Raw genomic sequence first — 14,461 nt, 5'->3', positions numbered from 1 at the left:
CCTTCCTCACTCCCCTTCAGCCCTTCAGTGGGCAAAATAAGAACTAATATCAATAACAGAAGTGGAGGAGGGGGCGTCGGGAAGCATTGTGGAGGTCGGGTTGAGTGAGGGTGGGGAGAAGTTTTTCTCCCCGCGCCATCCTGGCCGGGGCTCAGGAGTTTGCAAAACAAGGAGGAGCAGCGAGTACCTTCGGTGTCATTGGAGGAGGGTTCTTTTTTTTTCAAGGAGCTCATAAATACGGGGGAGGCCAGGCAGGAGGCTGGGACTACGCGGGGACCCCGAGGGCAGCGCAGCGGGGCTGGGGGGGCGGAGGGGCCGGGCCATGGCTGCACTGCTCGGCACCTACCCCTGGCCGGAGCGGTTGGAAGGGGACACGGCCGAGGGGCTGCCCCCGAGGCCACCCCCTCGTTGTCCACCGGGGGAGAAAAGCTCCGAAAGCCGCATCCGCCGGCCTATGAACGCTTTCATGGTGTGGGCGAAGGACGAGAGGAAGCGCCTGGCCGTACAGAACCCCGACCTGCACAATGCGGAGCTCAGCAAGATGCTCGGTGAGGAGCGGAGGGGGTGCGGCGTTTGGGGCGGGGGGCGACTCGGGGGTGCACGTCCGTTCATCCCAGCCGACCATCCCTGGGGACGCAAACCGAATCCAGATTCCGGACCCCGGGGCGGGCACCCATCGACCATCCCTCAGTGCTGATGGGTCCCCGTGCACCCTCTCTGCCACTCCTTTGGGTGCAAGCACAGCCGAGGTTTGGCACAGACACCCTGGGCCTCTTCCCGGCCGCCCCATGGGACACAAACAGGTCCTGCAGGCAGTGGGCGGCCACCCTTGCACCTCCACGGACGCACTTTGGGGTGCAAAGTCTGCCCGTCTCCAATGTTGCTCCCGGAGCAACATCCACATCGTGGGGTCCTGATACCTGATGGTCTTCCAGGGAGCAGGCATCTATGCACCCTACCCCACCGCTCCGTGGGGTTCAAACGCAAGCAGAGCGTGCGGCCACCCGGCCACCCCCCAGGGTGCAAATCCTGACGGTGTCCTGCACCCCAGGGGACAGATACCCAGGTGCACAACCTGCCACCCCTCGGGGGCAAACCCTACAGGGGTGCAAACTGCCAGAGATCACTGGATCCTGTGCAAGGAAGGTCTGCTACATTATCCTGACCTCTCTGTGCTGTCTCACTTTGTCCCCAAACTCCCTAGCCCATCCCAATATTGCACGGCTAGGGGCGGTGTTTGTGTTTCTGCTGTTTCTTTTCAGGGATCCCCAACCCTCTTTGAATATGCAATTATTTCCCACTCCCCATCCACGGTTTCCCCCTTCTCCCAATCCTCTTTTTTTTTTTTTTTTTTTTTTTTTTTTTTTATGTGAAACCAAGAGGGTAAACAGAAGTAACCAGCCCAGACAGCCTGAGAAAGAGCTGCCCGAGTTGCAACACAGCTTTACTGTCCAGCCTCTTACCCGAAGTTTGTGTTTCCCTGGACAGTTTTGTGGTGTTTTCTTTGGTGGTTTGGGTTTTGTCTTTGCTGCCCTGCCTTGCAGTGATCGTTAGTGTTATTTCTGCTGTCTCTTTGGCAATGGGAAGGCATTGAGCTCTTTGATTTGTATCCTCATTTCTCCCCTGCCCTGAGCAACAGCCTGGGGTAACCTCACCATGGGATGCAACCCTCCTGCCCTCTGTCTGGTGTCTTGGGAACGTTTTGTGTATATCAAAAGCAGCGAGGTCATGGTGCCTGGGTCTCCATACACCTCGGTGTGACTCCCAGAGCACAGGCTGGGGCACATCCAGGGACACTGTGTCCTGACTCCCTGCTCAGCCAGGCATGGCCTCGACCATTCCTACTAAGCAGTTCAGGCTGTGGAACTGGGGGAGCTTATTTGCCTTGATATATTTGCAGCTAGAACTGAACTCCCCTATTTATGTGGGGACTTGGGATGGGGGCAGTCAGAGGACCTACTGTTGCTTCGCACCCTAACTTCTTCACCCTCCTGCTGGCCCCTCATCCTCCTGCAGGGTTTTCGAGCTGCAGCCTTCACCTGTTGGCACAGACTTCGAGAGCTCCTACCTTGCCCTTGGGTTGCGCGCCTGCGAGCTCCGGGAGGCAGGGCCCTTCCCCTTCCTTGATGCAATTGCCACAGGTGCTAAGGGGATTTTCATTCTTCATTTCAGGCAAGTCCTGGAAGGCTCTGAGCCTCTCTCAGAAGCGTCCCTACGTGGAGGAGGCTGAGCGGCTGCGGGTGAAGCACATGCAAGATTACCCCAACTACAAGTACCGGCCGCGGCGCAAGAAGCAGGTCAAGCGCATCTGCAAGCAGGTGGACCCTGGGTTTTTGCTGGGCAGCCTGGCATGGGACCAGAACACCGTGCCAGAGAAGCGGACATGCGGCCGGGCTGGGGGGGAGAAGGAGGGGCAGAGTGAGTATCCCCCTCACCCGGGGCTGCCGTCCATCCGGGGCTACCGGGAGGCCCCGGGCAGCGGCGGTGGCGGCGGCTGCACAAGTGTGGACACCTACCCCTACGGGCTGCCCACCCCTCCAGAGATGTCTCCGCTGGATGCCATAGACCCTGAGCAGAGCTTCTTCTCCTCGCATTGCCCTGATGAGCATCCCTGCTCCCATCTCACTGGAGCCACCTACTCCCCAGAGTACACGGGCAGCTCCTTCCAGTGCAACCACCACCCTCTCAGCCCTATATCACAGCCGGCCACCTGCATGATACCCCCAGCTTCCAGCTGTGCTCCCCTTCCTCCTCCTCCCATCTACTACACGCCCGCCTTCCCCTCCCTGCACCCCTCTAGCCTCCATGCCCACCTGGGCCAGCTTTCCCCACCACCTGACCATCACAGCTTTGACACCTTGGACCAGCTGAGCCAAGCTGAGCTCCTGGGGGAGATGGACTGCAATGAGTTTGACCAGTATCTCAATACCCACAGCCACAGTGACCACCATGGTGGTGTCTTGGTCAATGGACATGTCCCTGTGTCTGGCAGCTCCCATGCCTCTGAGACCAACCTCATCTCTGTCCTCGCTGATGCCACAGCCACCTACTACAATAACTACAGCGTCTCCTAGAACCCTACTGGGGCTGCCTGGACTGGCCAAGGAAGGACCAGACACAGTATTACAAGGCATTGCTCCCTTGGGACATCACTCACCACCCCTCAGGGTGACCAAGTCCAAACCTTGAGGGCCATGGAGTCTCCTTGGTGGCATAGGTAAAGGATTTCAGTTGTTGGCACACCGCTGGTGCAAAGCCTTGGATGCCCTGCTCTGAATGGAGCTGAGAAGGGATTTCCCAACGCTAAAGCCCTCTGTCCAAGTCCCTCTTCCTAAGCAGAGGTGCTCCTGGCAGCACGGGAAGGCTGCTTTCATTTCAGGGCACCCCCAGCTCTGCTTTGGAGTCGAGAGGGTGGCAGCATCCCACAAACAGCAGGTCTGAAGTCCTGATGGGGAAAAAAGCAAAAAACACTGGAAGGGGAAAAGGTAGGGATGGGGGAAAAGGATTTTGGTAAAAGAATACATGGTCTGTAAGCTGCTCTCATCTAGTAGTGGTGATGCTGCAGCTGCCGCAGCTGCCCTGACCTTCCTAATCTTACTAGCAGGAGTTAAACCCTTGTCCCCCTGCCCCCACACCACAAATTAGGGACTTCATCCCCAGAGGGGACCAGACATCAGAGATGCTGCCGGGGATGTCAGTAGGGATGTGGGGTGGAGTCTGCAGGGGGACAGACAGGCCTGGCTCTGAAGGAGGGTAAAACCAGGGTTTGGAAAGGCAGTATCTGTCCAACCTCCACATTCTTACCCCCACCCTCCCTTCCATGGCTTCCTGCAGAAGCGGTCCCAAAGTGTGTGTGTGGGGGGTGGGGGTGGGGGTGTCAATGGGAGCTGCCCTCCCCACCAGGCTAGGAACAGGTCCTGGAATGAGCATTTTGACCAAGAGGTGATGATGTAGCAGAGAAGTTTTTAATCAAACGTCCTTTGAAGGCGAAGGCTTCACGTCTGGAGCCACAGTGCCCGATGCCTCTTCTAACTCCAGCCCCTATTATCGCTTGTAATAAAGCTGTACCTTGATTTATTCCTTCCATTATCCCTCCCCTCAGCTCTTGTATTGCTTGAGTTCTCTTCCCTTTTCATAAAGATGAAGCTTTCTTTTAAATCAGTTATATGACATGATTAATCTTAGTGTTTACCCTATGGCACTTGGTAATGATTAGTTAGTAGCGTGGCTATGATTTCCTGGTTTCAGTCCCCGACGTGTATTAATAATAATGGCAAACAATACTTCAAACCAAACCAAAACCAAAACCAAACCACCACCCCCTCCCCCCCCCCAAAAAAAAGCCCCAAAACAACTGCACAGATTTTTAAGCTAATACATTCCATTTGTTTTTAATTTCCTTTTACTTTTTAGTTTTTTTTTTGTGTGTGACTATGCATTTTGGATGAGTGTAGATATGAGTTTGCATAAAATATTTAATTTAAATAAATGTGTTGTTTTTTTTGTTTGGTTTTGGGGGTTTTATATATATATATATACAATGATTGTTTTCATGATTGAAAATTGCTGTAGCTATTGCCAAAATTTTCACAACAGAAATGTGGGAGGGTTTTTTAATTAGTTGCTGTTGTTGTTGTGATTTTCAGCCAAAAACTTTTCTACTTTCATTTTTTTTTAAATAAATAGAATAGAATAGAATAAACCAGGTTGGAAGAGACCTTCAAGATCATCGCATCCAACCTATCATCAAACACCACCCAACCAACTAAACTATGCAACCAAGCACCCTGTCAAGTCTCCTCCTGAACACCTCCAGCGATGGCACCATCTCCCCAGGCAGCTCATTCCAATGGGCAATCAATGGCTCTGTGTAAAACTTCCTCCTGACCTCCAGCCTGAACCTCCCCTGGTGCAGCCTGAGACTGTGTCCTCTTGTTCTGGTGCTGGCTGCCTGGGAGAAGAGACCAACCTCTGCCTGTCTACAACCCCCCTTCAGGTATTTGTAGAGAGCAATAAGGTCACCCCTGAGTCTCCTCTTCTCCAGGCTAAGCAGCCCCAGCTCCCTCAGCCCCTCCTCATAGGGCTTGTGTTCCAAGCCCCTCACCAACTTCGTTGCCCTTCTCTGGATACGCTCCAGCAAGTCAACATCCTTCCTAAACTGAGGGGCCCAGAACTGGACACAGGACTCGAGGTGTGGCCTAACCAGTGCAGTGTACAGGGGCAGAATGACCTCCCTGCTCCTGCTGGCCACACTATTCCTGATGCAGGCCAGGATGCCATTGGCCTTCCTGGCCGCCTGGGCACACTATAGGCTCATGTTCAGCCTACCATCAACCAGCACCCCCAGGTCCCTCTCTGCCTGGCCGCTCTCCAGCCACTCTGACCCCAGCCTGTAGCACTGCATGGGGTTGTTGTGGCCGATGTGCAGAACCCGGCACTTGGATGTGTTAAATCTCATGCCGTTGCATTCTGCCCATCTGTCCAGCCTGTCGAGGTCTCTCTGCAGAGCCTCTCTACCCTCCAGCAGATCAACTCCTATAATAATATCATAATAATAATATATACATTTATATATATATATAATATATATAATATAATATAATAATATAAGAAGAAGAAGAAATAGAGATCTGTGGTTATCTTTACCAGCTGTGGATTGCTTCCTAACCCAAGTGACTCCAGGCATGAGGTGTTCCTACCTGCATGTTTCACGGTGTGTCTCAGGGGGTACCAAGGCACTTTATTGCCCTTGGTCTTGCTTTTGCCATCTCATAAATATGGCTTTTCAACCATAAAATCACAGACTGTGTTAGGTTGGAAGGGACATTTAAAGGTCATTTGGTCCAACCCCTCTGCAGTCATCCAGGATGTGTTCAACCAGATTAGATGGCTCAGAGCCTCTGCCAAATATGAGCGTTTTCAGGGATGGGGCAACTTCCACCTCTCTGGGCAACCTCTGCCAGTGTTTTTCCACCTTCAGCATAAAACATTTCTCTCTTATATCTAATTTAAATCTCCCTCGTTTTAGGTTAAAACCATCACCCCTTGTCCTGTCACAACAGGCCCTTCTTACAAGTCTGTCTCCATCTTTCTTACAGGTCCCTGTAAGTACTGAAAGGCTGCAATAAGGTCTTCCTGGAGCCTTCTTTTCTCCAGGCTGCACAGCCCCAACTCTCTCAACCTGTCCTCATAGCAGAGGGGTTCCAGCCCTCTGACCACTTTTGCAGCTTCCTCTAGACCTGCTCCAACAGGTCCATGTCTTCCTATGCTGAGGACCCTGGCACTGGACACAGCACTAAAGGTGAAGTCTCACCAAAGCAGAGCAGAGGGGCAGGATCTCCTCTCTCATACAGTTGTCCTTCCAGGCTGTGAGCACACATTGCTGTCTCATGCCCAGCTTTTCACCCACCAGTACCCCCAAATCCTTCACCACAGGGCTGCTCTTCCTCCCCCAACCTGTGTTGACACTAAGGATTGCCCCAGCCTGGGTGTAGAACCTTGCACTTGGCCTTGTTGAATCTCATGAGGTTCACACAGGCCTACATCTCCAGTTTGTCCAGATTGCTCTGGGTTGCATTCTGTTCCTCAGGCATGTCAGCCACACCCTCATCTTGGTGTCATCTGCAGCCTTGATAAGGGTGCATTCAATTGCACCTTGTCATTGATGAAGGTATTGAACAGCAGTGATCTCAGGACCTCTGAGCTCCAGGTCCTGTGTATATATTGCAGTGAAGCTAAGGCAGGTCTTCGGTGAGCACTAATGATGTTGCTTATTCATGGAGCAAGTGCTGGTGCCTGGAGCATGGACTAGAGGGAATGGAGCAAAACTAGAAACGGGTAGGTTCAGATTGGATGTTAGGAGGAAGTTCTTCACCATGAGGGTAGTGAGGCACTGGAACAGGTTGCCCAGGGAGGTGGTGGAAGCCTCATCCCTGGAAGTTTTTAAGGCCAGGCTGGATGTGGCTGTGAGCAACCTGATGTAGTGTGAGGTGTCCCTGCCCATGGCAGGGGGGTTGGAACTAGATGATCCTCGAGATCCCTTCCAACTCTAACAATTCTGTGATTCTATGATTCACACTTCAGGCTGTCTTTCAGAGTTCATGCTAATGCACCATTCCAAGTGCTCTGTAGCTTGATGGCCACATGAATGTCTTCTGTGCAAAAGCAAATCAAGGCAATAAGACCTGAGAAATGGATGTGGGTCACATTTAGGGAGCTCCATCAAGGGTGCTCGTGTAGGTGAATGTTGAGTAGTTGCCCTCAGGCATTACTAGCAAAAGGAAAAGTTTAGCCTTCCTTGCTGTTTGTGGATCAGCATCACAGCCTGCTCTTGCCAGACATTAAATTAGGCTGTGTCCCTGCAGTCCTTGAGGTTAAGCCACTTAAACCTCCCAAAGCAGTGTCCTCCTAGATTGTATCCACCTACTTGGCCCCCAAAAATGGAGGATCATGTTTCCTAATGTACTTTGTGCTGCCCACCTAGGTATGTTGTCTGGAAGGGGTTTCCAGAGGTCACAGAATTGTCAGGGTTGGAAAGGACCCTAAGGATCATGGACAGGGACACCCTCCACTAGATCAGGTCACTCAATCCAACCCCCTTGGGCTGGTTTACCTTCCATAAATGACTTGCTTCTAACTCAGGCAGAGCCCATGGTCCCAGAAAATGGGAGGTTGTACGAGTGTTTGGGGAGCACCAACAGGCCCTTGTGTTGTGCTTATTGTTCTCCTCCATCTCCCACTTGTGGCTCCCTTGTTGACAGCCTTCTTATCATACACATCACTTCTTTCTTCATCCGTCACACAGGCATCCATCCAAACCCACCCTTGGCCATGTGCAGCTGGCTTCCTTTTTAGGGGGGAACAGAATAGATACTTCTGGGTGTCCTGATGGCACACTGACCTGAGGTGGCCCTTGCACTAGCACAGCACAAAGGCATGATGCTCATTGTGGTGCCAAGTGCAGCAGCTCAGCTGGGACAATACTGCTCTTCCAAGAGGTTTCGTGAATCAGCCCAGTGGGGCTGGAGGGAAGGAGGTGCCATAACCTCTCTGCTTGGCAGTGTTGACTCATGTGGGACCATGCCAGGAGCAGGGCTGTATAATTTCTGCTCCTCCCACCTTATCCCTGTGATGCCTCAGGCCCAGGGGATGCTCTTGGTAGAGGGTCACCCACCTCAGGGCACTAGAGGAGCAGGAGCTCCCACCTTGGTGAGGTGGCACAGAGGACATACATACCCTGGCCCCTCAACAAAGTCAACTCCCACTACTGCCAGCAGCATTTCTGATTTGGGCTGTTGCATTTATCTACCCATTGGGACCTTCTCTCTGGGACATCTCTGATCATCTAAGATCAGACATCTCTGATCATCTGATCATCTATGATCTCTTCTGTCTTGCTTCTCATTCCCATGCCCTGAGCAGTGAGAAGACCAACTGAAACACTCCATGAGCCTCTTTTCTCCCTTCCCTCTCACAGAGAGAGTCACATTTGGGGTTGGTGGAAGCAAAGCCCACACCAAGAGCTCCCAGCAGTGCACGTGGCAGTGTTGAGAGTCCCCTGGCAAAAGAGGGTTCTCTGAGGGGCCCACCAGGCTGGGCTGCACGGAGACTCCTGTGAGCTGAGCATGTCTGTGTTTGCCCAACTCAGAACCCTGTGAGGAGAGGTGGGAGCATGTCCCCGTGCTCTCTGCACATCAGGAAGAGCTACAGGCCCCAACCAGGAGCCGGGGCCCCCTGAGGGTGTTGGGAGCCGAAGCCAAGGTGATGTGCAGCTCCCCAGGAGCCAGGGCTGGCCGGACAGATCTAGGCACATGCCCAGAGCCTGCAGCAGCCAGCTTCCACCTCCCAGGACACCACCAGCTGAGAGGAAATTCGAGACTGGCACCGTCCGCCTCTGCTCTGCTGGGATGGAAAGCGCAGCGCTACGGCTTGCCCCCAGCCCCACAGCAGGATTCTGGGGGGCAGGGCATTGCTGTGGGCACCAGACAGAAAAGAAATGGCTGGCACAGATGGGAAGGGGCTTTTTGCTTTTGCTTGGAAAGCGAACATCTCTGTGGAGGACTGATGGCCACGGTGGCTTATGGAGTTTGGAGGGGTCTCTGCTCCAAGCAGGACTCGTTCTGCATCGGTCCTGCGCATCTCTCTCCTCCCTCCCCATTCCAAAACCACAAGCCCAAGGCTGTCTCTGTGCACGAAGAGGACCCTTGTGGTTTGTGGGCTGTTTGCTCCAGGCTGAGATGGGCTGGGAACCAAGCAGGAAAATCAAATCGGGGCTGCAGGAAGGGATAAAATGACCTCACACAACATTTGGTCTCTTGCTAGGGGATGTCAGGTTGGGCCAGGACGAGGATGTCTCCTTGCCAGGAGGTGACCAAGATGTGAATCCTCTGCCCCTGGCGTCTGGTGGCCCTGGGCAGCCCCTGGCCCCTGTGGCTGTGCAGGTTATGATGCTGGGCATTGGGAGCAAGGATGAGATCAATTTCCTGGAGAGCAGTGGGATTTGGGCTGGCCAGGAACTCCAGTGTGTGTCATGCCCTGGCCCTCCCAGGACAGGAAGTTTCCTTTGCACCCATTAAGCAGGTGGTGGCTCCTCTTCATCCTCACTTCACTGGCCACATCTGCTTGATCCAGTGCCACTGGGTAGGGGTAGACCCTGATGACAAGCAGCCATGTGGCTACTTGGTGCCTCAGTTTCCCCATTTAATACTTCCTGCCCTCCCATCCTTTTTGTGTCCAGTGTTGGGACACAAAGTGTCTCTTGCCAAGAATTTGAGCAAGACCAAGGGCTTCTGCCACCCTTAGCACAAGGGGTCTCTACCCTATGTGAGAGCTCTGGGTACTGCTATTAAATTAGCTGGGGGATGATATTTTATCCTCCATTGCTCTCACAGCAGAAGCAGGGGAGGGAATTAGAGGCAGAGAATGGGAGCAAGGAGACTTGACAGAAGCTGCCCTGCAAATCAGTGGCAGAGCCTGGGGGAGACCCTAATCACCACTGACTCCTCAAAATCCCCTTTTGCCCCCATCAGCCCCTTTTGGTTGTGAGTAAACACCTTGCTCCTCCACTTCTTTTTGCCCTTACTCCACCCTGGCTCCAAACCCCACTGTACCCTGTGGGGAGCCATGCAAGAAGGGAAGGATCAGACCCTCCCTCCTATCCCTCCAGAGGAGGGAATGAGACAAGCTGCTGAGTGGTTTCCTGCCCGACACTGCCAATGGGAGCTGCTTGGGGTGCCGGGAGCAGGGGAGGATGTATCCGGAGCTGAGTGTTTCCTGGCAGATAAGGCCAACCCCTCCTGCCGGATGTTATGAGTCCAGGTCCTACCTCCACGTTTCAAGTGAAGGGGCTGAGGAATGGCTTGGATGTTTATGTCAAGGAAAAATAACTTCTCCCTCTGTGTACTATCCTCTGGGCTCCCCTGGGGCTACGTGCAGGAGGGTAAATGCTGGGAATGGGAAAACAGGGGTGAGGGGATGGACGTGGGGAATGGGAGAGAAGGGTTTGGCTCCAGGGCAGGAGGGCTGTGCATAGGCTGGGCACGATGGGTTCTCTCCTTTCCTGTAGGTCTGGAACAGGAGGGTGCCAAGGCAGGGAGGGCTGAGGAGAAGAGCCCGGGGCTAGGCAGTGCACTCTTGACTCTGTGGGCTCAGGCTTAGCATCAGTCCAAAGTTACCTTGGAGGCAACCCACTTAGCCAAATGCAGCAGGTTTCCTCTGGTGCCCACCTGGAGGAGATCCAGTTCCCAGGCAGGATTTGCTCTGAAGACCCCCTTCAAAGTAAGAACTAAGACCACCCACAGCAGCCTCTTTGGCTGAAGGTCCTGCCTACTCTGTCAGAGGCATGGAAAGGAGGAAGAGGGTGGAGGAGTTGCATCCAACAGCCTAGCAGTGCCCAGCTGGCTGGGAAAGAGGAAGAGGTTATGCAGTGAGTGTGGAAGGAATGAGATACATAGAGACCTTCTCCCAGGGACAGTTTTCCATCTTTTTTTCCCCAGTAAATCAGTAAAATCCAGTGCTGGCTGGACCCTGCTCTTTTAGATGCAGCTTGGGAGCTTCTGCAGCCATTCTGGGAGCATCCACAGGGCTCAAGCCAAAACCTCTACTTTGTCTGAAGGCTGTTACATCTTCAGGATCATTTCTGGGCATGGAAGGGACACAGAGACACCTGTTCTAGGCTCACACTGGCCAAGAAACCAGCAACTGCACCCACTGTGAAATTATCACAGCCTTCAGCATAGCAGCACCCAGTCAAACAAGTCCCATCTCTGGGGCAGAGATAGCCAATGACATCCCCAGGGAAGATTTGATTGTGACCACCTCATTTGGATGTGGTCAGACCAACCCAGGGATCTCAGGGCCAAACTGAGATCAGACTGTGGGCACCATCAGAGTGCCTACAGACATTTCTTTTCACTTAGCACTGAGACACTTCTGACAGAGTTTTGTCCTTGGCATCAACAGAGAGATAGAATAGAATAGAGTAGATGTCTCATAACAGGCATCATCTGGCAGATCTCCTGTCCAGGATGGCTAATGAGGATTGAGCTGCCTCCCCATCCCTGTTTACTCCCACATCACTGCAAGGGATACTGCTGGGGGTTCCATTTCCCACTCAGAAAGAGGACTGAAGGACACCCTGAGAAGAGAGAGGGAGAATGATCCTCAAGGTCTCTTCCAACCTTAGCGATACTGTGATACTGTGAGAAGCCACTTCTCTTCCTCCTTCTCAGAGCTCAGGGAGAACCATGAGGGGGCCTGCCAGCTGCTGAAGGGCATCCAGGGATTTAAAAGGGTTAAAAAGGATCATGCTTGAGACCAGACCCACCCTCTACTTCCAGCTCTCCCACCCCACTTCTCTCAGCACCCAAAATGACCCCTCCCACTCACCCAGCCAGCAGGACGCACCCCGCCTCGGCAAGCCCAAGATGTTGTTCTTTGCCTTTGATTTCCAGGAGCTCCTGCTTGGCCCCTGGAGCTCCACGTCAAACAAAACATCAGAAGCCTGGGCTGGCAGTGCAGGAAGGAAACCTGCTCACTTGGGGCTGAGTCACGATCCTGCTACTCCCTTCCAGCATCCCAGGGAGCAGGCAGCACTGGGTACCAAGGGATGGCAAGTTTGCTCCCCCACCCCAAACAGCTAGGCTGCTAAAAATGCTTCTACACCACCCTATTTTTGTTATTTTGAGAAATGAAACACTACTTTTGGCTTTTGGCTTTGATTCCCTTGCTTTTCAGGCGGTAAGGGGCTGGTGGCTCGGGACTTCCCGAAGAGAGGAGGAGGGGCAGGGGGCTCGGATTGCCTACGTGCCTGAGGGCAGTGACGCAGCTGGGGGAGGGGTTGCCGCGGAGACCGCGTGCAAACCAAACAGAACCCAGCGCGTGGCTGAAGAGAGAGGAGGCAGCTTGAGGAGCGCAGCTCAGCTCACCTCAGCTCATCTCAGCTCAGCCTTCTTACTGACAGGGAAAAAAAAAAAAAAAAAAAGCCGTGTGGAGAGGGTGGTTACTGCAAGATGGTCACCACTAGAGCAAAGGCTAACAGAAAGACAGTGGGCACCCAAACAGAGACCACACACAAGCATGCAGATGTTCAGGTAGGTGGCTGCAGTGAGTGCTGGAGCCTGGCACTCGATATGGAGGATGGAGGGAGCAGCTCATGTGTCAGGTGTGAGCAGGTCAGGGATCTGATGAGCATGGTGGTCAAACTAAAAGAAGAGGTGGAAAGGCTAAGAGCTAGAAGAGATGGCGAGCAGAAAATTGACGATTCCCATAATGTAATCTCTTCTAAACAAGAACAGGGGGTAACACTTAGGGGAACAGGGAGTTTGATACCTTCCCAGAAGCAAGCCTCTCAACCTCCCTGCAGTAACCCACATGAGCAGGGCCAATGGGAACAGGTCTCTGCCCGACGGAAGAAATGCAAACAAAGGAAGTCTGCTCCTGTGAGCAGCATGCTGCCTCCAGTGCAGTTACAGAACAGGTATGAGGCTCTGCAGGAGGAACAGGTCATTGGTAAGGTCGAGGACTCAAGAAGGTCAGAAGCTGCACCAATGACAGGTTGCCTCAGGCCAGCCATCAAAACTTACCCAGAAAAGAAACCTCGCAGGGTCATCGTCATAGGAGACTCCCTACTGAGGGGAACAGAGGGCCCAATATGCAGACTAGACCAATTTCATAGAGCAGACAGCTGCCTCCCTGGTGCCCAAGTAAAAGATGTTGTAGATAGAATTCCCAAACTCGTGAGTCCTTCAGACTACTATCCACTGCTGGTCTTTCAGGTGGGCAGTGACGATGTAACAATGAGAGGCTCACAATCTATTAAAAAAGACTTCAGAACCTTAGGGCAAATGCTAAAGGGATCAGGGGCTCAAGTCGTGTTCTCTGCCATCCCTCTAACATCAGCAATGGATGAGGATACACTGAGGAAGGGCCGACAGATCAATTCATGGCTCAGGGGCTGGTGCCATCGACAGGGCTTTGGGTTCCACAATCATGGTTTTCAAGGCACCTGAGCTGAAAACAACTTATGGGACACACTTGTCCCAGAGGGGGATAAGAATCCTGGGGCAGGAATTGGCAGGGCTCATTGATAGGGCTTTAAACTAGATTTGAAGGGGGAAGGGGTTAATAGTCTCCTGCTGGCCGGTGACAAACAGAGGGGCAGCTCACCAGCAGTAGAGAGAAGGAGAGCTGGTAAGGGCTCTCAACTTGCTGCCCTGAGGCAAACCACCAATGATCCACCAGGACATTCTGTGGAAACCGAGGGGAATTGGCACAAGAGGAGGACAGGGCCAGCCCAGCTGAAGTGCTTCTATGCGAATGCGCGCAGCTTGAGCAACAAACAGGATGAGTTAAGGGCCACTGTGCTGCTGGGATGCCACGACATAGTGGCTGTTACTGAAACTTGGTGGGATGAATCCCATGACTGGAATGTAGGGATAGATGGGTATAAACTCTTTAGGAAGGATAGGCAGGGAAGGAGAGGAGGAGGTGTTGCCCTCTATGTCAATAGCCAGTTGGAATCAGTGGAGCTCCAACTGGGGAGGGATGATGAGCTAGTTGAGAGCGTATGGGTTAAAATTAAAGGCAGGACAGGGGAAGGAGATATTACTGTGGGGGTCTCCTACAGGCCACCTGACCAGCAGATCCAAGCAGATGAGGCCCTCCATAGGCAAATAGAAGCGGCTTCCAGGTCACAAGCCCTGGTCCTCATGGGTGATTTCAACCACCCGGACATCTGCTGGAGGGACAACACAGCAAGGCACCAGCAATCCAGGATGTTCCTGGACTGCATAGAAGACAACTTCCTCCTTCAAATGGTAGAGGAACCAACGAGAAATGGTGCTATGCTGGACCTTCTTCTCACCAACAGGGAAGGGCTGGTAAGCAATGTGAGGCTCAGAGACCGCCTTGGCTGCAGTGACCATGAAGCAGTTGAATTTAATATCCTCAGGGCAATCAGGAG

The 14,461-nt window shown here is 53.0% G+C and overlaps 1 protein-coding gene across 3 annotated transcripts; it reads left to right on the top strand.

Moving 5' to 3' along the window:
* The first annotated feature begins 284 nt into the window (after nt 1–284).
* On the top strand, nt 285–5,587 carry SOX7 (SRY-box transcription factor 7). 3 transcript variants are annotated; one of them, XR_010987882.1, is made up of 3 exons: nt 285–548; nt 2,173–3,217; nt 4,687–5,587. XR_010987882.1 is itself a non-coding variant. In XM_068143213.1 (2 exons), the coding sequence occupies exons 1-2, from the start codon at nt 323–325 to the stop codon at nt 3,072–3,074; spliced, it is 1,128 nt and encodes a 375-aa protein (XP_067999314.1). In that variant the 5' UTR covers nt 285–322; the 3' UTR covers nt 3,075–4,510. The 3 variants fall into 3 exon arrangements, 1 of the variants encoding a protein (XP_067999314.1); XR_010987881.1 differs by having other exon boundaries at nt 2,173–3,485; XM_068143213.1 differs by lacking the exon at nt 4,687–5,587 and having other exon boundaries at nt 2,173–4,510.
* Nucleotides 5,588–14,461: the final 8,874 nt, after the last annotated feature.

This window comes from Melanerpes formicivorus, unplaced genomic scaffold (genome assembly GCF_026170545.1).
Source record: "Melanerpes formicivorus ecotype bairdi unplaced genomic scaffold, bMelFor1.0.p_v2 SCAF_9, whole genome shotgun sequence".
Classification (NCBI taxonomy): domain Eukaryota; kingdom Metazoa; phylum Chordata; class Aves; order Piciformes; family Picidae; genus Melanerpes; species Melanerpes formicivorus.
This window is presented reverse-complemented; position numbering and strand designations above follow the sequence as displayed.

What these genes read in the sequence shown, in the direction of transcription:
- SOX7 (XM_068143213.1), top strand. Translation starts at nt 323, where the DNA reads ATGGCTGCACTGCTCGGCACCTACCCCTGGCCGGAGCGGTTGGAAGGG. An exon ending in GGAGCTCAGCAAGATGCTCG is followed by an intron (nt 549 to 2,172) that starts GTGAGGAGCGGA and finishes TCTTCATTTCAG; the next exon opens with GCAAGTCCTGGAAGGCTCTG.